Source organism: Macaca mulatta, chromosome 17 (assembly GCF_049350105.2).
Source record: "Macaca mulatta isolate MMU2019108-1 chromosome 17, T2T-MMU8v2.0, whole genome shotgun sequence".
Lineage (NCBI taxonomy): Eukaryota > Metazoa > Chordata > Mammalia > Primates > Cercopithecidae > Macaca > Macaca mulatta.
The window spans coordinates 4,099,243-4,122,536 of record NC_133422.1 but is presented as its reverse complement, the minus strand read 5'-3'; the positions used below and the strand labels follow the sequence as shown (position 1 = coordinate 4,122,536).

The 23,294-nt window shown below is 42.0% G+C and overlaps 2 protein-coding genes across 2 annotated transcripts in view; one reads left to right on the top strand and one right to left on the bottom strand.

Annotated features, from left to right (window-relative positions):
* SACS (sacsin molecular chaperone) overlaps positions 1–23,294 on the top strand; it is a 108,563-nt gene that overhangs the window by 1,942 nt on the left and 83,327 nt on the right. Inside the window, exon 2 of the mRNA XM_028837426.2 lies at positions 13,928–14,446. Coding sequence (XP_028693259.2) covers positions 14,427–14,446 — 20 coding nt within the window. The 5' untranslated portion in view covers positions 13,928–14,426. The remainder of the gene's footprint in view (positions 1–13,927; positions 14,447–23,294) is intronic.
* Positions 1–23,294, bottom strand: part of LOC144336302 (uncharacterized) — an 83,197-nt gene that overhangs the window by 25,996 nt on the left and 33,907 nt on the right. The window lies entirely within an intron of this gene.

Here is a 23,294-nt window from a genome sequence, read left to right as displayed (position 1 = left end):
TTTCCATGTTGCAATAGGAGTATTCTTTGGAAGAGGGAAGGGCAATTCCCTTTGTACAACTCTTCCTAAATCCTGTATGACAGCACCAGTGATGATGATATTGACCGCTCCCACCATGAGCCTACATGAGGACTGTTAAATGTGATTGATGCGAAGGATGCCAAATTGGAAGTCAGGACAATTCCCATTGCTATTCTGATCTTGGACAGCCTAGGTGGCAATTTGCTCTTTGCACTGCCAATCCTGTTACTATTTTAATTTCCACTTTATGTGTCTTTCTCCTGCCATCTTTCCTTTCCTTAAACTCTACACTTAGGATATGTGTCAGAATTTTTTTTTTTGAGACGGAATCTCGCTCTGTCACCCAGGCTGGAGTGCAGTGACGTGATCTCGGCTCACTGCAAGCTCCGCCTTCCGGGCCCACGCCATTCTCCTGCCTCAGCCTCCCGAGTAGCTGGGACCACAGGCACCCGCCACCGCACCCGGCTAATTTATTGTATTTTTAGTAGAGACGGGGTTTCACCATGTTAGCCAGGATGTGTCAGATTTTAACGTCTAGGATGGGGCCGTTTCACCTCTACCTAAGGGGGAACATAGCGAAGCTGGGAAAAGCACTGGATTGGGGACCAAAGGTGTGGCTCTAGCCCTGCTTTGGCTTCTCTTTGTGCTAATTAGAAAGCCTCTAAAGTAAGAGACATAGAATAATCTTTCGATTTCCTTCAGGTTCTGGCTACATGATTCAGATTGCTCTCTTTGGGGTAGCCTCAGTTTATAACAATTATTTGATCAAATTAAATGCTTTTGCCTCATTGATTCTTACAATAACCTTATGAAACAGGTAGCCCCATTTTGCAGGTTACAAAATGTAACCTTAAGAGAGAGTAGAACCCCAAGTATTTCTTAGTAGTAAAAGGAGAGACTGACTAGATGGTAAGACTGGATTCTCTCGGTGAGCATCAGCGAGTTCTCAGACTGAACTCTGAGCTCTGTTCCTACCATGGTGTCCCCCTCAGGGCACTTCGAGTTGATGATGATGTGAAACCCAAGGTGCCACGCTGGTTCAGGGTTTTGTCAGGAGAGATCTATGGTCCAGTTATAATAACCTTACATCCAGACATATATTTGTTTTAAATGTTCTGCTGGAGATTCCACCAGGAGTCTGTCATCTAGGGCAGAAAATGAGGGCTCTACAGTCCACATAGCCTTTTAATGTGTTCTGAAATGACACTTAAAAATAAATCAAAGCCACCCTAATATAATTATTGATGATCATTTAAATTTTATAAACCTCCTTACCTCGTTAAAGTACTAAGTGCTAGAAAGGAATATTTGAATTTTATACGTATCTAGAATTTGTGCACGTTTTCCCATAGTAATAGTTTAGCCTTTTTCCTTGTTTTTAATGCAATGATAAATTTAACGATTTAAAAAACCCTAATAGGATTACAAGATAAAATACACTAAATATTGCATAAGACATAGACATACTAAAAAATAATTCACGGTTTATCTGAAACTCAAACTTAAAGTATATATGCTTATATTTATAGTTTTTATTTGCTAAATTTGGCAACATATTTGATCAATGATAGTTACTTAGAGCCTAAGGAGATTAGTTTGTTAGGTCTTTAAGCTTCAAACATAAATTACAACCAATCTTTATGAGTTTTCTGTCAATTATACCAAATATCCCTTTAGTTTGTTTGTTTGTTTATTTATTTATTTATTTATTTTGAGATGTTGTCTAACTCTGTCACCCAGGCTGGAGTACAGTGGTGCAATCTCAGCTCACTGCAACCTCTCAGCTCACTGCAACCTCCACTTCCCCGGATCGTGATTCTCCTGCCTCAGCCTCCCGAGTGGCTGGGATTACAAGTGCCTGCTACCATGCCCGGCTAATTTTTGTATTTTTAGAAGAGACAGGATTTCACCATGTTGCCCAGGCTGGTCTTGAACTCCTGATCTCCAGTGATCTGCCCACCTCAGCCTCACAAAGTGCTGGGATTACGGGCCTGAGCCCAGCCAATATTATTTATTAAATGTTTATGCTAAGTGACCATCCAGAGACAATCCTGATTATGAAGAACAGATCTATGTTCAATTTACCGTCATATTCCTGAGAGTCCCTGCTAAGAATAATAATAAAAAGTACCCAAGATTTTAATGTATTCGGAGTAAGATATACTGGGTTTTGGAACCTGGCTCCACATCATACTAGTGCTGACACTTAACCTCTTGCAGCCTCAGCTTCCTCCTCCTTTAAAGGGACTCATGATAGGTTAAAAATCCCTACCTCGGGCCGGGCCAAGCGCGGTGGTTCGCACCTGTAATCCCAGCGCTTTGGGAGGCCGAGGCCAGCAGATCATGAAGTCAGGAGATCGAGACCATCCTGGCTAACACGGTAAAACCTCATCTCTACTAAAAATACAAAAAGATTAGCCAGGTGTGGTGGCGGGCGCCTGTAGTCCCAGGTACTCAGGAGGCTGAGGCAGGAGAATGGCGTGAACCCAGGAGGCGGAGCTTGCAGTGAGCTGAGATTGTGCCACTGCACTCCAGCCTGGGTGACAGAGTGAGACTCTGTCTCAAAAAAAAAAAAAAAAAAAAAAAAATTCCCTACCTCAATGACTGAATAACAGTTTAGTGAGCCTCTGCCATGGTTGTACATGGCTGATCCTCCCCAAAGAGTTACTTTTTAAAGAAATAATTGAATATTATTTTTCCCTTCAAAAAGTCATATATTATTAGATAATATCAATTAAGATATTATCGTGTATTGAAATGACACTTAAAATATATTTGAGTCATATAATCTATTTTTAAAATTTCATTTAACAGCTTTATTGAGATATTCACGTACCATACAATTCACTCATATGTGATGTTATTTTTATGTAAAATTTTATCTTTGAGGATAAATTGAGCTTTTGAAGGCAAACCTAAGACTCTGAGAGCTTCTTTTTTTTTTTTTTTTTTTTTTTTTTTTTTTTTTTGAGATGGAGTCTTGCTCTGTCACCCAGGCTGGGGTGCAGTGGCCGGATCTCAGCTCACTGCAAGCTCCACCTCCCGGGTTTACGCCATTCTCCTGCCTCAGCCTCCTGAGTAGCTGGGACTACAGGCCCCCGCCACCTCGCCCGGCTAGTTTTTTGTATTTTTTAGTAGAGATGGGGTTTCACCGTGTTAGCCAGGATGGTCTCGATCTCCTGACCTCGTGATCCACCCGTCTCGGCCTCCCAAAGTGCTGGGATTACAGGCTTGAGCCACCGCGCCCGGCCGACTCTGGGAGCTTCTATTTCAGTGCCAGCCCCCTAGCCTCCTGCCTCCCACAATCAGCTCGGCCTGTTGACAAGCTAGAATCTGAGGCTAGATAAACTACATACAAAATATGTGTAGTTTTATTATCTGTAAATTGGCCAAAGTGACTAAATTATTCACTCTTTATTGAATACTTTCTGTGTGCATAAACCTAAGTAGGAGAGTCAAAGGTGAATAAGATATTCTTGAGGAACTTTCAGCAAAGCAGACGAGAAAGATTTGTACGACACAGAAGGAATAATTTATTTTTTTTAATTGAAATACAGTGTCTTTTCTGTTGTACATTTTACATCGAAATCTTTTTTTTTTTTTTTTTTTGAGACGGAGTCTCGCTCTGTCGCCCAGGCTGGAGTGCAGTGGCCGGATCTCAGCTCACTGCAAGCTCCGCCTCCCGGGTTCCTGCCATTCTCCTGCCTCAGCCTCCCAAGTAGCAGGGACTACAGGCGCCGCCACCTCACCCGGCTAGTTTTTTGTATTTTTTAGTAGAGACAGGGTTTCTCTGTGTTAGCCAGGATGGTCTCAATCTCCTGACCTCATGATCCGCCCAAAATCTTTAATTACACACACATAAAAGATCAGTAGCACTCACCTTTAGCTTCACCTTTGTGCTCTAGAAACTCTTTTACATACATATTCAATTTAAGGTCGGGGAGTGACTGTGGTGACCCCTGACCTTTCCTGCAGCACACTATGCCAACACAGGTCTTTCATTAATGTCATCCAAAATGCTTGCTGTGCCTACATTTTCAGGTCTATTGATTTATAGCGTGAATTCATCCGACTTTTCCATTTTGCAAAGATTCTATTTTTAAATCAATTTAGTCTTTGCTGACTCATACTTTCTCCCGAAGTTAGGAGAGTGAGATGATTACTTTGCTGATAATTCCCATGAAGGCGTTCTGTGGGCCTGAAGTCTCTGCATTTGGCTCCTTGTTTCTGTAATGTTAGGGGCTTTCAAGGGTCAGCTTTCACCGTATCCCAGAGGATTTAGCCACGTATGAATTTGGTTGGACCAAAAGGATGAATTTTTCATTCCCATCTTCAGACGAACACGGACCCCATTCTTAGGAGATCACTAAAGGCAATTCTGCCTCTATTCCTTTCTCAAAGAGCATTTCTAGGGAAACTCAAGCTATTTTGCCAGGTGCAGCTGCAGAGGCGTGTGTGAACACAGCAGCACTGAAACCATGAAAAGGGAAGGAATCCTGCAGGGAAGAGGGGCTTTACTAGCCCCAAAGGCACCTTTAAACAAACAGACAAGACAGCATATTAAAGGAGATGGAGTGTTCCTGTGGCTCCTGATTGTATTTTAATCTCATTCCTGCAGCAGAGGCCTTTCTTGTCCTGTGCTCTGGGGACAGCCAGGGGTTCCTGTGCTAGTTTCTGGGAAGCTTGCTTTATCTCCCCTTCTCTCAGGTGCAATTCACTTTGCCGCCTCAGGAACTTCTTCACTTTCCGCACTCTTCTCCTGCCTCCCTCTGCCAAAGGGCGGCGTTTAGCTCAGGGAACAGCTCCCTTTATTTATACAATAGCTGTGATTTAAGTCCCCAGTCTCCTGGCTGTTCCTGTTTCAAACTGTGTAACTCACAGAACTTTTCCCATTGGTGAGTAAGTGCAGATGGCATGTTTATCTTCCTCCTTCTTAAATGAGATCATATGTACTGTAGTGCCAAGTTTTCCTACTGTGGGTCAAGCCCAGATGCCAAAATAGGGTAGTTTTGCTGGGAAGGCCAAGAGGTCACTGAGTGGCACACGTGCTTGTTAGCTGTGGGCAGTGGCTTCAGGTTCCAAGCTGGGGGGAGGGGAGCCCTGGTACCTAATAGCTGTTGGACAGCATTGATTGTTTTGAGGCCTGGAGCATGAGAGGAGGTCATGAATCACTGGGCAGAGAACATCATGAACACATTTCATGACACTTCATGTGTTAAAAAATACTACCTCAGCAAAAGTAGTAGCATCTAATATTCGCAAAAACCGTCTGCAGTTGACTAAATGCTGTTAGGACACAGCTCAGTTTGGTGTTGCAGTGATACGGTTCATGGATAAGGCAAGCTGGCCCTGTTTAGGGAAGAGGAAAGTTGGGCACAACGAGATTATGTGATTCTCAAGCCATGGTGAAGAGAAGACCGAATGTTCTCTTCCATCAGGTGATGCTTCTCCCCAAATGGTAGGGTAGAAGCAGAGTTCCTCCCTTTCAGAAAGAGAAGGAGGAAGAAGGAAATGAGGTTTGAGGGTGTGAAAGGAAAATATCCCGGGCCCCCAAAATCACGAAGGAAAACTCAACCTGGGAACTGCTTAAGGCAAACCTGCCTCCTATTCTACTCAAAGTCACTCCTCCGCTCACTGAGATGGAGGCGTATCTGATTTACCTCCTTTGGAAAAGCTAATCAGACACATGCAAGAATGCAACCACTTGTGTATCACCTATCTGTGACCGGGAAGCCCTCTCCTCACTTCCAGTCTTCCTGCCTTTGCTTCAAGTGGTCCCCCCTTTCCAGACCAAACCAAATCTTTTTTTTTTTTTTGAGACTTGGAGTCTCACTCTGTCACCCAGGCTGGAGTGCAATGGCACGATCTCGGCTCACTGCAATCTCCACCTCCCAGGTTCAAGCAATTCTTCCACCTCAGCCTCCCGAGTAGCTGGGACTACAGGCACCCGCCATCATGCCCGGCTAATTTTTGTATTTTTGTAGAGACGGGGTTTCACCATGTTGGCCAGGCTGGTCTTGAACTCCTGACCTCAGGTGATCTGCCCACCTCGGCTTCCTGAAGTGCTGGGATTACAGGCGTGGGCCACCCCGCCTGGCCTGTACTTCTGACATATACTAATTGATGTCTCATGTGTCCCTAAATGTATAAAACCAAGCTGTGCTCTGACCACCTTGGGCAAATGTCATCAGGACTTCCTGAGGCTGTGTAAGGGGCGCATCCTCAACCTTGGCAAAATAAACTTCATAGATTAACTGAGACCTGTCTCAGATTTTCTGGGCTCACAGAAGGCCTATAATTGTGTCAGGCACTCAGTCGTGGGGAAGAAGTAAGAGCTGAGAGTCACCAGGATTTAAACAAAGTATAGGCTGTTGCTGGACTCTTCTGGACACCAGTTTCCTTCTCTGTATAACGAAATTCACAATTCCCTGCCAAATCACTAGACTTAGAGACTGAAATAAGATCATCCCTATGAAATCGCTTTAACATATCTAAAATACCATGCCCCTACAAGGCAATCTTATTGTACTGCATTTTAATTTCACTATCGACAACATTTCAATTGTATAAAAGTTTTGTATATACTAGTATTCTTTCCCATGTCACACGGAGCCCCGGCGGCCACGCTCTAGCTCACAGGCACGAGCCCACTCTTGCAGGGAGTCAGGCGGGGTGCAGCTCCGGGGCCCCAAGTCCAGCACCCACCTGAGATCTTCACACCCTGAGGAGAGCAGTAGGGGCAACTTAATGGGGCACCAAGTGGGCAAAAATGGCACCTTCCCTACCGCGTGTGCAGGAGGGTGAATTCCTGGATGTTGAGGGGCGGGGGCACAGAAACTCCCTACCCGCTCTCCCCAGGAAGAGGGCAGGGCCCATGGGGATGGGCGGGGCCCATGGGGACAAGGATTCCCCTCCCCTCTTCCCCACCACCACGGACATAAGGCCTCAGTGGACACCAAGGCCCCAGCACAACATCAGGCCCCAAGTGACACAGGACTCTAGGTGGACACTAGACATCAGACACCAGGTTGATGCCAGGCCCTAGCCAAGTGGACTCCAGTCCCTGTGTAAACATCAGGTCCCAGTTTGGCACCTAGGCCCCAGCTGAACATCAGGCCCCTGGTGGATGCCCAGGTTAATACCAGGCCCCGCGTGGACACAAGGCTCCAGGTACATTGAGGCCCCGGGTGGAAACCAGGCCCCAGATGGACATCAGGCAACTGTATGTCAGGTCCCAGCTGGACACATAGGCTCCAGTTGAACACCAGGCCCGAGATGAACATCAGGCCCCAAGTGGATGTCCAGTCCCCAGGTAAATACCAGGGCCAAGGTGAACAGGAGGCCCCTGGTGAACATCAAGCCCCAGGTGGAGACCCCGACCCCAGGGGGGCCATCCAGCTTGAGGTGGACATCAGGCCCCAAGTGGACACCAGTACCCAGATGGACATCAGACCCCAGGCAGACACTGGACTTGAGGTATACACCAGGTACCAGGCTCATGCCCAGGCCACCGCTGGACACAATGAAACAACAGGTTCCATTCAGTGATATAATAAAGCACATCGCAAAGCTCCTTCACCCATATCTTCATAATAATTAATTGGGCTGGATAATCATAGGTTCATATATAGGCCTAATAACCTCAGAAATGTAATTATTTAGTTTCTACAAAACGTGTGTTTGGACTTGTTTAATGGAAACTCAGGTTCCATTCAGTGATTTAAAACAGCACATCCCAAAGCTTCTTTGCACATAGCTTGGTTTTCGTTATTAGAACTGAATGTTCATATGTTGATATATTAGCCGGATAGCCCCTGAAATGTCATATCTGAAATTCTACAAAACATGTGTTTGGAACTTGTTTCATGGAAACACAGGTTCCATTCATTTATATAAAACAGCACATCAGAAAGTTTCTCTTCACATAGCTTGTTTTTCATTATTAGGGCTGAAAATCTATATAGGTGTAATAGTCTCATTAAGGTTTGATTTTCTCACTTATGTGCTTAATCACCTGGAACTGATACTTGTGCACAGTATGGGGTTCAGATACATTTTCGTGCTTGTGTCCATATAGTGAGCCACTTGCCCCAGTAACATTTTTGGAATGGCCCAGCTTTCCCCCACTAAACTCCTCTGATACCTCTCTCATGTATCAGGTTCCCATTAATACAAGGATCTGCTTCAAAGCCTTTTACTCTCTTTGATTGTTCCCGTGTGAATGCCACATGATTATTATGGTTTCTTGTTAAAGCTTAGTATCTTCTAGAGGAAGTCGTCCCTCTTCTTCTTAAGTAGTGTCTTTGGTTATTGTGTTTTTATTTTACAAGGTTGTTGGGGTTTTGATTCAAATTGCTTTGAATTAAAAGAACAATTTGAGGAGAGTTGACATTTCAATAATATTTAACCTTCTGGTTCATCATGTACATATCTCCATTTTTAAAGGGTCTTTTTAATGTCTTTCATTAAAGTTTATAGATTTTCTTCCTAAAATTCCTATACAAGTTCTTTCATTATAATTATTCCAAGGTAACATTTTTTTCTTGCTATGATAAATGTCTGTCACTAACAAATACTTTTCTCTTAAACTCTTGCTGGTATGTAGAAATGCAATTTAACTTATATCGGTAATCTTGAAAAAATCTGTTACTAACATTGTCAGTTTGTCTGAATTTTTTTGAACACTCTTATCAGTGAATAGTGATGGTTTTGTTCTCCCTTCCCCTCCTCCCTGTTCCTCTTTGTTTTTTTCTGTCTTGTTCTGGCTGCCCCCTCCAATACCTGCTAAGTAGAAATAGAGATCAAGAAATATCCTTATCACTGCTAAGCACCAGACTTGCCTTTTAATTTGCCCCTTAAAAAAGTTCCCTTCTATCTTTTTTTTTTTTTTTTTTTTTTTTTTTAAGACTGAGTTTCCTGTTGCCCAGGCCGGAGTACAATGGCGCGATCTTGGCTCACTGCAACCTCTGCCTCCCAGGTTCAAGCAATTCTCCTGCCTCAGCCTCGGGAGTAGCTGGGACTACAGGCATGCGCCACCACGCCCAGCTACTTTTGTATTTTTAATAGAGACAGGGTTCTACCATGTTGGTCAGGCTAGTCTCGAACTCCTGGGCCTAAGTGATCTGGCCTCCGTGGCCTCCCAAAGTGCTAGGATTACAGGCATGAGCCATGGTGCCCGGTTGACTTTTTTTCTTTTACCTTGGTCAGTCTTCCAGAAGTTTGCCAATTTTAGTAGTGTTTTTAAAGAATTAACTTGTATTTCTCTTTCATTAATTCTGCTCTCATCTTTATTTCCTATTTTCTTTAGGTTTATCCCCAAGACATTTTTTCCTACATTCTTTTTTTTTTTTTTTTTTTTTTTGAGATGGAGTCTCGCTCTGTCCTGCAGGCTGAAGTGAAGTGGTGTGATCTCGGCTCGCTGCAACCTCCGCCTAGCGGCGGGTTCAAGTGATTCTTCTGCCTCAGCCTCCTGAGTAGCTGGGATTACAGGGACACACCACCACGCCTGGGTAATTTTTTGTATTTTTTAGTAGAGACGGGGTTTCACCATGTTGGCCAGGCTGGTTACGAACTCCTGATCTCAGGTGATCCACCCGCCTTGGCCTCCCAAAGTGCTGGGATTACAGGCGTGAGCCACCACGCCCTGCCTTTTTCCTAAATTCTTAAATGGATACTTAATTCACTAATTTTTAGCTTTTCTTCCTTCTGGATGAAATCATTAAAGGCTATACATTTTCTCTTAAATTTACTGATCTCCATTTTTAATAACAAAGAGTAGGTTAAAGACTTAGTGTTTTCAGTAGGCACTTCGATCAGCATTTAATGAGTCATTTGTATTCATTTTATTCATCTTTAAAGTTATTTTCTATTTGTGGTACTGGGTTTCCATTTATAGTAGATGGAGAGTTTCTTTTCATAATACATTTATTTAATTAAAATATCATTTTGGGAAAAATAAATATTAAGTGAAGAATAAATAGGTGGTACACAAGTAGGCCAAAGATCACCAAAGTTGTATGTCGTAGCTCAAAAATGAAAAACAGATTATGAGAGTGATTCATCGGGGGCTATATTTTGAGAAAAGAATGATCTGGGCAACCGCTACCTTATCACCTTCACATGTGCTGGCTCACAGCACACATAATGATTCCATCGTGATGAGTAATTTCTGACAACTATGGAGAGTATGGCAGGTTCCAGGGAGATGAACATGTGCAAACGTTCTAAGTGTCCAGGAAAGGAATAATAGTGTTTGGAATTCTAAACTGTGAGCTGGTTGTTAATGGCAGAAGTAGTATTAAAATTAAAGACTGGGCTGGGTGCAGTGGCTCACACCTGTAATCCCAGCACTTTGGGAGGCCGAGGTGGGTGGATCACCTGAGGTCAGGAGTTCAAGAGCAGCCTGGCCAACATAGTGAAACCCTGTCTATACTAAAAATACAAAAATTAGCCAGGCAAGGTGGTGTATGCCTGTAGTCCCAGCTACTCGGGAGGCTGAGGCAGAAGAATTGCTTGAACCTGGGAGGCAGAGGTTGTAGTGAGCCAAGATCATGCCACTGCACTCCAGTCTAGGCAACAGAGTGAGACTCCATCTCAAAAAATAAAAATAAATAAAAATAAGAAAATAAAAATAAAAATGAAATTAAAGACTGGATTATTTGAAAGAGATTGCGTTCAGGAGGTGTGAGACAAGGACACAGTGATCTCTGAGACCTAGCATGTGTGTATCAAGGACAAGTCATGTCATATTTAACCCACTTCCCCCTTATTATTAGATGAGACTATCAGACTGGCCGGGCAGTGTAAGTCAGAAGGAAGACTGAAGCTTGGATTAGTAATCCATTGGGCAGAATCATCCCATTCTGTTAGAAAGGACAGGAATAAATGTGATTGATAACAGTATATTTACAATGGCTAAGAGAGTTACTGAGGAAATATTATCCAAAGATCGGTTTTTGTAACGAACGTATCATTGTCCATGGGGAGTAAAATTTAATAATTTGCCACGGAGCTCTATGCTGTTTAGCAGTTTTATCGAACATGCCTGTTGATATGAAGTAATATTCTAGATCACAGAACATGTATTCTTAAAGATATCAACAAACTGGAATTAGAGATTTAGTGAGGCTGACAAGCATGAAAGCGCAGTGTTCCACTGAGATCAACACTGCTCCCATTCCCTTCTGAGGTTCCTGCAGAGGCCGAGTGTCAGCGGCAGATGGCCTGGAGGTCTTGCTTCCAGTGTAACTAATTCCAGACTTCCCTTGAGCTCTTATCTATGGTATAAAACCTGCTTGTCTTACATTCATATAAACATGTTTATATTCATATTTTTTTCTTTTTGAGACGGAGTCTCGCTCTGTTGCCCAGGCTGGAGTGCAGTGGCACGATCTCGGCTCACTGCAAGCTCCGCCTCCCTGGTTCACATCATTCTCTTGCCTCAGCCTCCCGAGTAGCTGGGACTACAGGTGCCCACCACCATGCCAGGCTAATTCTTTGTATTTTTAGTAAAGACGGGGTTTAATTGTGTTAGCCAGGATGGTCTGGATCTCCTGACCTCGTGATCTGTCCACCTCGGCCTCCCGAAGCGCTGGGATTACAGGTGTGAGCCACCACGCCCAGCCCCAATTCCTATATTTTACAGATAAAGAAATTGATCCTAATCCTTCACTCTATTATACATGACCTCTTTTAATTTTAAACATTTCAAACTGGAGTCCAGTTTTAAGTCTATTATCATAAAAAAGGTTTCCATCCTCTTGCTAATATAGTTCCTTAATTTAATTTTAATTCTTAAATCCTAAATTTACATATATAGTTTTTCTAATTCTTGGCATGGCAATCAAACTTTCGTGAATTATTCATGAAAGAATAATAAGATTTTGCATTGGTATGTTTGAATTAATCTCACTCATGATGCCTAGTAATGTTTTTTAATTATAGCAAGTTACTGGGAAAGTGTTTTCAGAAAAGCATTTACAGTGAATATGGAGTTCTTTTCCTGAGTTTTCACGAACATCCAAGAATTGATAATGTAATCAGTATAGCTTAGGTTGTTATTCCTACATTCCTTTTTTTCCCCACAATGAAACATTGTTGCATAGCAAATGCAGAATAAGAAGTCCAGAGCTCCTCTTCCCGTTTCCAGTCGATCCCTTCCTGCTTGGATGGGCTGAAACAAGTTACTGATCTTCCTGTGCCTCAATTTTAACGTATCAGCATCTCTACCTTTCTTGTTCTGTCTACTTGAAATAACCATTTAGTATGATACTGTCTAAGAGAGCATGTTGACAATTATGAAGTATTTTAGAACAATGAATGGGCAGAAAATGCAGTCTCATGTGTCCCTCCACTTACCATTGTTTATAAAGTTTGCCGGCCAGGTGCAGTAGCTGATGCCTGTAATCCCTGCACTTTGGGAGGCTAAGGTGGGCGTGTCACCTGAGGTCGGGAGTTTGAGACCAGCCTGACCAAAGTGGAGAAACCCCGTCTCTACTAAAAATACAAAATTAGCTGGGCGTGGTGGAGCATGCCTGTAATCCCAGCTACTCAGGAGGCTGAGGCAGGAGGATCACTTGAACCCGGGAAACAGAGGTTGCAGTTAGCTGAGATCGTGCCATTGCGCTCCAGCCTAGGCGAAAAGAGCGAAACTCCTTCTCAAAAAAAAAAAAAAAAAAAAGTTTGTCATTTTTCACTGAGGCTTCCTTGGGTTAGCCCAGATTGTGCCCAACACCCTAAAAAATAAAAATTAGAAAGTTTGTCATTTTTTCTTCTATTTGTTTCTTAAAATGTTAGACTATTACAGGCACCAATAGTTATAAGGAATATTACTAGTAAAATTAAGTCTTTCTGAGGACACATTTCCTTTTCTAAGGTAAATATTTTGCTTTCAAACGAGTTATTATTGTACACATAAAGTTGTAGGTTTGGGTCGAGTGCAGTGGCTCACACCTGTAATCCCAGCAGTTTGGGAGGCCCAGAGGCAGGGAGATCACTTCAGGTCAAGAATTCGAGACCAGCCTGGCCAACAGGGCAAAACCCCATCTCCCCGAATAATACAAAAATCAGCTGAGTGTGTGGGGGCAGGCGCCTGTAATCCCAGCTACTCAGGAGGCTGAAGCAGAAGAATCACTTGAACCCGGGAGGTAGATGTTGCAGTGAGCCAAGGTCATGCCACTGCACTCCAGCCTGGACAATAGAGGGAGGCTCTGTCTCAAAAAGAAAACAAAGCAAAACAAAAAAACAAACGGGTTTGGATTTAAAGGATGTTGTTCCTGAAAAAAGGCACATCACGTGTGAGTGAAGCACATACTGCCACTTGGAAGAAGCCAGGGAAATAGAGGGAACCTGAAACTAAGTGGTTAAGTAGATGTACTTTTTTTTTTTTTTTTTTTTTGAGGCGGAGTCTCGCTCTGTGGCCCAGGCTGGAGTGAGCGGCGCCATCTTGGTTCACTGCAAGCTCCGCCCCCCGGGTTCCCGCCATTCTCCTGCCTCAGCCTCCCGAGTAGCTGGGACCACAGGCGCCGCCACCACGCCCGGCTGATTTTTTGTGTTTTTAGTAGAGACGGGGTTTCACCGTGTTCGCCAGGATGGTCTCGATCTCCTGACCGTGATCCGCCTCGGCCTCCCAAAGTGCTGGGATTCCAGGCGTGAGCCACCGCGCCCGGCCGGTGTACTTTTAATTTCTATGGCTGCACATGTGCGTTTGTTGGTTGCCTGTCTTGTGAGGCCTGAAACGGATGCCATGCTCTTTGGCAGAGCTGTCGTGCCACCAGCAGAGTATAATTAGAAAGTCGCTGGAGCTGAGCACCACGGCCCTCTTCAATGAGGAATTGCATTTTCAGTGCATTGACTTCAAGTGGTTTTCCTTAACCCTTTCTTTACCCTTCCTTGATTTTTCTTCCAGGATCACAGAAGTGAGGCCAAGATGCCCATGTCACCGGAGCCAGAAGAAAGGCTCCTACCAAAGAATATTTTACATCTGCTGAGATGAGGGTGAGAAACTTCAACATCCAAGAATTTCTGCACCATTTTCCCCAAGAACCTTCAAAAAGAAGTACAGAAAATTCTCAGATGAAAATAAATTGATTTTGCTTTGGGGGAAAGCCAGAAACTTGTAGCGAATTCACAGTTTTACCCTGAGAACTTCCGTGGGTCGCTGGAACAGAAGGCTACCGTTATCAGCCTGGAGAGTCATATTTTAAGGAACACAGATGCAAAACACGACAATGTTTCCTGACATCAGATGATGAATGGACGCTGAAGGAAAAACAGGCTTTTTTTTCCACCTGGCAGGAAGAGCTGAACTTGGAGTACACATTGAAAGGAAGCACAGAGGGAAGACGTAAACAGAGGAAAGCAGCACACTTTCATGGTTTTCACAAACAGATATCCCAGAAGTGATCATGGAGACCAAGGAGAACAGGTAAATGAGTTAATGTTTTAAATGACGATAATTTGCATTGGTAGTTCAAGGCTTGCTGGATTTTCCCAAATGAAACATAGATCAGCAAAAACCAATGAAAGCACTCGAGAGGTAAAAGTGAACCAACTTTCCATACCTCAGTTTTAACTGAAATTGTATATGTCAGTTTTCAAGCCAAGGGTTGAAAATAATTTCTTTGCCTTTGCCCAGATAGTTTTGCATTTTCTTTATACTGGTGAGGCTATTGTAATGGAGAGTTGACTAGAGGTAGCCCATTTTCTCCTTCATAAAATGTATCTATGAGTGCCCCTGACTGCCATACGATTGTTTGGAAAATATTGTATCAAATAACCTGAGGAGAGAGGGAGAGGGGAGAGAGTGAGAGAGAAAGAGAACTCTACTTTTCCCTTTATGAATTATGACAATAAAATATAATGCTTGCTCTTTTTCTCAAATTTAGTTGCTATAAGAACATATGTTTGTTTTACAAGCTTGAGGACTTGTGCAAAAAATAAAATGTATGTATATTTATATAATTATTCCTTAAATTTCTGTATGTGCTTTTTTTCTTAAGCATAACAAAATACTCTTCCATTAATTTTGAATGCTGTATTTCGATATTACATTCAATAATTGAAATTTTAGTGCCATAGAGATCAGGGAAGGCTTCACATCTTGTAACCTAAAGTTATCAACAAATAAAACGTCTTCATATTTGGCTTTCCAAAGCGAAACATCGAAGAAAACTCACTGTATTGCTCTTTACCTTTTGAAAATTGTTACCCATTAGACAGTGGAACAAAGTGATACTTTTTCAGTAGTGCTTGCCTCTTAGCTTCAGGATTCATTTCATAACTGATTGTTATTTCAGTGTGTGAATGGACAAGAGTATTGAGATGACTTTATGGGTTTGACTTTTATTAAATGATTGAAATATTTGATTGATTTCCATATTTCTAGTATTATGAGAAGTCATGTGAGATTAATTTCCACACCATTGCTGATGCTAAATTATTTAAACATGAGAGAAGTCTACTTATCCATCATCATACATATTATCTTGCAGTATTTCTGTGAATTTTTTTAAACCTTCTAAAATGTTTCCATATTAGTGCATTCCCTCCTAGTTTTGGAACCAGATTTTTTTTTTTCAAATCAAAGGTGAACTCATTTTCCTTTGACTTACCAGCTGACTTCTTTGTATTGGTAATTTCGTTTATACATCCATTTTAAAGAGCAGTGCCTACGCAGAATCATTGACGCTGACACGAACTATAAATGTTTGATAATTAGGATTGATTCGATGCATCTAAAAGTTATGCTGTCTTTGTATTCCCTATGCAATACATTCCATTTATAGCTAGAAAAAATATGAATTAACTTTGCATGTACTTTTGCAGAGATTTACATTATATAGGCTTTACGTACCAAATTACTTAAAGCTAAAATGTTGGCGACTAGATATAGCCACATTTATGAACACATAGCGTAGATGTTTTGAGAGTCAAAACATCAGTCTTTTTAAAAAAATAAATACACTTTTATCAAACCAGGCTGGTTTATATAAAACCAGCTGGGGGCGGTGGCTCACAGCTGTAATCCCAGCACTTTGGGAGGCTAAGGTCAGGAGTTCAAGACTAGCCTGACCAACATGGTGAAACCCCGTGTTTACTAAAAACACAAAATTAGCTGGGCATGGTGGCGCAATCCCAGCTATTCGGAAGGCTGAGGCAGTAGAATCACTTGAACCCAGGAGGCAGAGGTTGCAGTGAGCCGAGATCACATCATTGCACTCCAGCCTGGACAACAACAGTGAAACTCCACGTTAAAAAAAAAAACAAAAAAGGCCGAGTGCGGTGGCTCACGCCTGTAATCCCAGCACTTTGGGAGGCTGAGGCAGGCGGATCACAAGGTCAGGAGATGGAGACCATCTTGGTTAACATGGGGAAGCCCCATCTCTACTAAAAATACAAAAAAAAAAAAAAAAAAAATTAGCCGGGCGTGATGGCAGTAGTCCTAGCTACTCCGGAGGCTGAGGCAGGAAAATGGCGTGAACCCGGGAGGTGGAGCTTGCAGTGAGCCGAGAACATGCCACTGTACTCCCAGCCTGGGCAGCACAGCGAGATTCCATCTCAAAACAAACAAACAAAAAAAGATATGTAAAACCTGTTTTATTAAGACCATAAATATGCCTAATCTTGTTATTCCTGGGAAAAGAAAATTCTTAAAGAGGATCCACTCTAGGCTTCTGGAGCTCTGGGGTCCACAGTTGTGTGTGAGGGTGGTGGGGGCGTGCTCAGAGTCCCAGCATTAACACACAGGGCCTTCCCAGGCCCTGGCTTTATGGAAATATTGTGGGAAAAGAAGTTAAATTATCTATCTAATAAAGCATGTAAAACGTGATGTACACAATGAAATGAAAGCAGATATATGATTAAATATATTCATCTGAAATTTTAAGCTAAAAGTTGCAACATAACGAATGTCATTTGTTGAAAGCTGCTGTGGGACTGGCTCCTTCTCCATTGCTTTCAGGAAGATGTGGGAGCATCAGTAGATGTTAGTGCAAAAGGCAGATTCCAGGGGCAGGCCAGATTTGGGGAAACTGCCCCAAGGGTTCTGAGGAAACAGCTCTAGTTACAGTGTGCTTAGGAGCAGGACTCACTTGGGCTTAATTCAGGCTAGTGGAAATGTCTAGGAATCCTCTCTTATGTTGGGGGGCGGGGGCTTCATTTGATGAATGTGACAACTGAAGTCACATGACTTGCTCAAAATCATATTCTGACCCTATTAAAATAGTAAAGAAGACTTTACTCAGGACTGCTTTGATAGGCATCAAGACCACTGCAACAGGGCAGAGGGATGGGGGCTCAACTTCTAATACAGCAAAGACAGCTGAGGATTCATAGCCAATGAGCAGTGTGAGGGGTCACTGCGTGGAAAATTACGAAGGGGGAATGTCAAAAGTCAGGGACTTTTGCTGAACTGACTTGAAACGATGATCGGCTCTCAAGGTGGGGTTGAGGAATCCGATGGGATGTGGAGGTGATCAGATAGCCAGAGTCAGGGAATTCTGTCTGAACTGACTTGGCGGGATGCATGCACCAACTGAGCTAGGCAGGTCAAAGGCAGGACTGGAAGACAATGCCTTGTCAAAAAGAGGGCGTAGGGGAGCCTGTCTAATGTTTGGTTAAAGAGAAAGACTATTTCAGTTCCCCTTGTTGTTCATGAAAGAAGAGCGATTCTTCTGTCTGAACAATCTAAGTCCATTTCTTGTTGGTTGTCTTTTGTTCATTAAGGACCAGCTGAACCATCTGTTGAGACTTGGTGATAGAGAATATTTGCTGGATGGTTCAATAAGTCAGACATTTTTGAAAAATGAAAAGAAAAACAAAGATGCATGGGTAGAACAGACTGTAAACTCGGTTTCTGAGTCTAGATGTCCGGCTTGCAGTATCTTCGGGTGGCAGAATGAGGATGGCAGTGACCCTCCAGTGGCTTTCCTGGCTTTCAGTTTGAATGTCCTTGTTGATGTCATAGACTCCAGTGTCCTGGAGCAGAGTGTGGAAGATACAATGTGCCAAATGGCTGACTTTAATTTGCAAGGAGGTGAAAAATAGCTCAAAGACAATGAACACATCTAGAGACTGATAACCCGTAAGGGTGTGCTGTAGTTATCTATTGAAGCATAAAATACCTCTCTACAGTGCTGCCCCCTTTTTCATTCAAGATAACCAAAGTAAGATTGTTCTCATTTGTAAAATGTCTAGTTTTATTATATTTGGCTTGATTATTTACATAAATGCAAAAAATGATAATTGATGACGTGAGGCTTTTTTTTTTTTGGCCCATTAATTTTTTAAAGTCAGGTTTAATAGGATACAATTTACATAAAATAAAATTCACCCTTTTTGTAAATTTATTGTGATTTGAAAATACTAAAATTCATGATACGAATTTGTGGTAAGAGAAGTGTTTTCTGTGGAATTGGCAGTTATTTAGTTGATATTAGGAGAAATAATACTTAATATTAGAACATGGTTTTTTTTTATTATACTTTAAATTTTGGGATACATGTGCAGAATGTGCGGGTTTGTTACATAGGTATACATGTGCCATGGTGGTTTGCTGCACCCATCAACGCGTCATCTACATTAGGTATTTCTCCTAATGCTATCCCTCCCCTAACCCCCAGCCCCTGACAGGACCTGGTGTGGGATGTTCACCTCCCTGTGTCCATGTGTTTTCATTGTTCAGCTCCCACTTATGAGTGAGAGCATGTGGTGTTTGATTTTCTGTTGCTGTGTTAGCTTGCTGAGAATGATGGTTTCCAGCTTCATCCATGTCCCTGCAAAGGACAGGAACTCATCCTTTTTTATGGATGCATAGTATTCCGTTGGGTATATGTGCCATATTTCCTTTATCCAGTCTATCATTGATGGGCATTTGGGTTGGTTCCAATCTTTGCTATTGTGAACAGAGCTGCAATAAACATACATGTGCATGTGTCTTTATAGTAGAATGATTTATAATCCTTTGGGTATATACCCAGTAATGGGATTGCTGGGTCAAATTATATTTCTGGCTTTAGATCCTTGAGGAATCACCACACTGTCTTCCACAATGGTTGAACTAATTTACACTCCCACCAACAGTGTAAAAGTGTTCCTGTTTCTCCATATCCTCTCCAGCATCTGTTGTTTCCTGACTTTTTGATGATTACCATTCTAACTGGCGTGAGATGGTATCTCATTGTGGTTTTGATTTGCATTTCTGTAATGGCCAGTGATGAGCTTTTTTTCATATGCTTGTTGGCCACTTATATATCTTCTTTTGAGAAGTGTCTGTTTATATCCTTTGTCCACTTTTGGATGAGGTTGTTTTTTTTCTTGTAAATTTGTTTAAGTTCCTTGTAGATTCAGGAGAGCAGCCCTTTGTCAGATGGATAGACTGCAAAAGTTTTCTCCCATTCTGTAAGGTTGCCTGTTCACTCTGATGATAGTTTCTTTTGTTGTGCAAAAGCTCTTTAGTTTAATTAGACTCCATTTGTCTATTTTGGCTTTTGTTGCCATTGCTTTTGGTGTTGTAGTCATGAAGTCTTTGCCCATGCCTATGTACTAAATGGTATTGCCTAGGTATTCTAGGATTTTTATGGTTTTAGGTCTTACATTTAAGTCTTTAATCCATCTTGAGTTAATGTTTGTATAAGGTATAGGGAAGGGGTCCAGTTTCAGTTTTCTGCAAATGGCTTGTCAGTTTTCCCAATACAATTTATTAAATAGGGAATCCTTTCCCCACTGCTTGTTTTTGTCAGGTTTGTCAAAGATCAGATGGTTGTAGACGTGTGGCGTTATTTCTGAGGCCTCTGTTCTGTTCCATTGGTTTATATATCTGTTTTGGTACCAGTACCATGCTGTTTTGGCTACTGTAGACTTGTAGTATAGTTTGAAGTCTGGTAGTGTGATGCCTCCAGCTTTGTTATTTTTGCTTAGGATCGTCTTGGCTATATGGGCTCTTTTTTGGTTTCATATGAAATTTCAAGTAGTTTTTTCTAATTCTTTGAAGAAAATCAATGGTAGCTTGATGAGGATAGCATTGAATCTATAAATTACTTTGGGCAGTATGGCTATTTTCACAATATTGATTCTTCCTATCCATGAGCATGGAATGTTTTTCCATTTGTTCGTGTCCTCTCATATTTCCTTGAGCAGTGGTTTGTAGTTCTCCTTGAAGAGCTCCTTCACATCCCTTGTAAGTTGTATTCCTAGGTATTTTATTCTTTTTGTAGCAATTGTGAATGAGAGTTCACTCATGATTTGGCTCTCTATTATTGGTCTATAGAAATGCTTGTGATTTTTTCATATTGATTTTGTGTCCTGAGACTTTGCTGAAGTTGCTTATCAGCTTAAGTAGATTTTGGGCTGAGACGATGGGGTTTTCCAAATATGCAATCAAGTCATCTGCAAACAGGGACAATTTGACTTCCTCTCTTCCTATTTGAATACCCTTTGTTTCTTTCTCTTGCCTGATTGCCCTGGCCAGAACTTCCAATACTATTTTGAATAAGAGTGGTGAGAGAGGGCATCCTTGTCTTATGCTGGGTTTCAAAAGGAATGCTTCCAGCTTTTGCCCATTCAGTATGATATCGGCTGTGGGTCTGTTATAAATAGCTGTTATTATTTTGAGATACGTTCCATCAATGCCTAGTTTATTGAGAATTTTTAGTATGAAGGGGTGTTGAATTTTATCAAAGGCCTTTTCTGCATCTATTGAGATAATCATGTGTTTTTTTGTCATTGGTTCTCTTTATGTGATAGATTACGTTTATTGATTTGTATATGTTGAACCAACATTGCATCCAACATGTACAGTACTCTCCACCCCAAAGCAACAGAATATACATTCTTCTCAGCACCATATCGCACTAAAAATTGACCACATAATTGGAAGTGAAACACTCCTCAGCAAATGCAAAAGAACCTAAATCATAACAGTCTTTCAGACCACAGTGCAATCGGATTAGAACTCAGGATTAAGAAACTCACCCAAAACTGCACAACTAAATGGAAACTAAACAATCTGCTCCTGAATGACTACTGGGTAAATAACAAACTTAAGGCAGAAATGAATAAGTTCGTTGAAACCAATGAGAACAAAGACACAATGTACCGGAATCTCTGGGATGCTGCTAAAGCAGCGTTTAGAGGGAAATGTATAGCACTAAATGCCCACAGGAGAAAGCGGGAAAGATCTGAAATTCACACCCTAACATTAAGATTAAAAGAACTAGAGAAGCAAGACCAAACAAATTCAAAAGCTAGCAGAAGACAAGAAATAATAAAGATCAGAGTAGAACTGAAGGAGATAGAGACATGAAAAACCCTCCAAAATGTCAATGAATCCAGGAGCTGTTTTTTTGAAAAGATTAACAAAATAGACCACTAGCCAGACTAATAAAGAAGAAAAGAGAGGGGAATCAAATAGACATAATAAAAAAATGATAAAGGGAATATCACCACTGATCCCACAGAAATACATACTACCATCAGAGAATAGTATAAACACCTCTACCCAAATAAACTAGAAAATCTAGAGAAGATGGATAAATATCTGGACATATACACCCTCCCAAGACTAAACCAGGAATAATTTGAATCCCTGAATAGACCAAAAACCAGTTCTGACATTGAGGCAGAAACTAATAGCCTACCAACCAAAAAAAAGCCCAGGACCAGCTGAATTTTACCAGAGGTACAAAGAGGAGCTGGTACCATTGCTTTTGAAACTATTCCAAACAACAAAGATGTGAGTTTTTTAAAGTTTGCTTTGCTGAAACTTGTGACAGGAATTTCAGATTAAACTTTTTTTTTTTTTTTTTCCCAGATGGAATCTCACTCTGTCGCTCTGTTGCCCAGGCTAGAGTGCAGTGGTGCGGTCTCAGCTCACTGAAACCTCCGCCTTCTGGGTTCAAGCGATTTTCCTGCCTCAGCCTCCCAAGTAGCTGGGATTACAGGCATCTGCCACCATGCCCAGCTAATTTTTTTTGTATTTTTAGTAGAGACGAGTTTCACCATGTTGGCCAGGCTGGTCTCGAACTCCTGACCTCATGATCTGCCCACCTCAGCCTCCTAAAGTGCTGGGGTTATAGGCGTGAGCCATCAAGTCCAGCCCAGATTAAACTTTTGGAAAGCAACTGCAGGTTAGGAAGCCATGCTAAGAACTTGCTCTCAGACTTTATCTACAATACCTATATATTTGTGTGAATTCCTCTCTTTTCTAGGTGCTAAGGTTCCTGGGCCTGCCAGATAATGACCTTCTTTACTCTTCTGAAAGGCTGGGAACTCCATAAGCAAGGTACCAGGCAGGTTTCCCGAGAGGGCTTTGTAAGCATTCTCTCCATAAAGTCAACCTTCATTCCTTAGAACTGTCTGCTTATATCTGATTCTGTGCATATCATTCTCAAATATGACATTCCAGTCAAAGCCTTTGTCATATGGCCAAAGTTTCCAATTATGTCTTGCTACAAGGGGAACAGATTCCTATTGAACTTATGCAAATAACTATATAACCATGAAGATGAGTTTCTGAATTCTGGAGGGATTAGGTGGGAAGGCAAAGACAAATGCTTTATTTTTGTTTACAAAGGCATAATCACTAAATTGCATGGTATAGATTGTGAATTATAGGTAGCTTAACAGTTACAGATAGCTTAACAGAAAAGGAAAGAAATTTCTTAAATCCAACAGCAATATTCCAAACAAAAGCCATTACAATCATTTATTAGTTCATTCAGTCCCATGTAATTAATTCTTGTTCTGCTTGATCTGAGGTTAGCAATTTTAGGAATCTATAGCTTCTCTACTAGATCTCTGGAAACTTCCTTTTTTTTTTTTTTTTTTTGAGACGGAGTCTCGCTCTGTCGCCAGGCTGGAATGCAGTGGCTTGATCTCAGCTCACTGCAAGCTCCGCCTCCTGCGTTCACACCATTCTCCTGCCTCAGCCTCCCAAGTAGCTGGGACTACAGGCGCCCACCACAACACCCAGTTAATTTTTTGTATTTTTTGTAGAGATGGGGTTTCACCATGTTAGCCAGGATGGTCTCCATCTCCTGACCTCGTGATCCGCCTGCCTTGGCCCCCCAAAGTGCTGGATTAGAGGTGGGAGCCACCATGCCTGGCCTCTGGAAACTCTTAGTCTAGTAGTGTGGCTTCAAAGTTAATAAGGAATGCCATTAGGAGTCTGTTCCCAGAGTACCTGGCTTAGTTCTTTCCATGGGTCTCTGAGGCAGTCCCTGTTTGTTGAGGACAAGCACTTCGGCCTGTAGTTGATTACAGATGCTTCTCGAAAA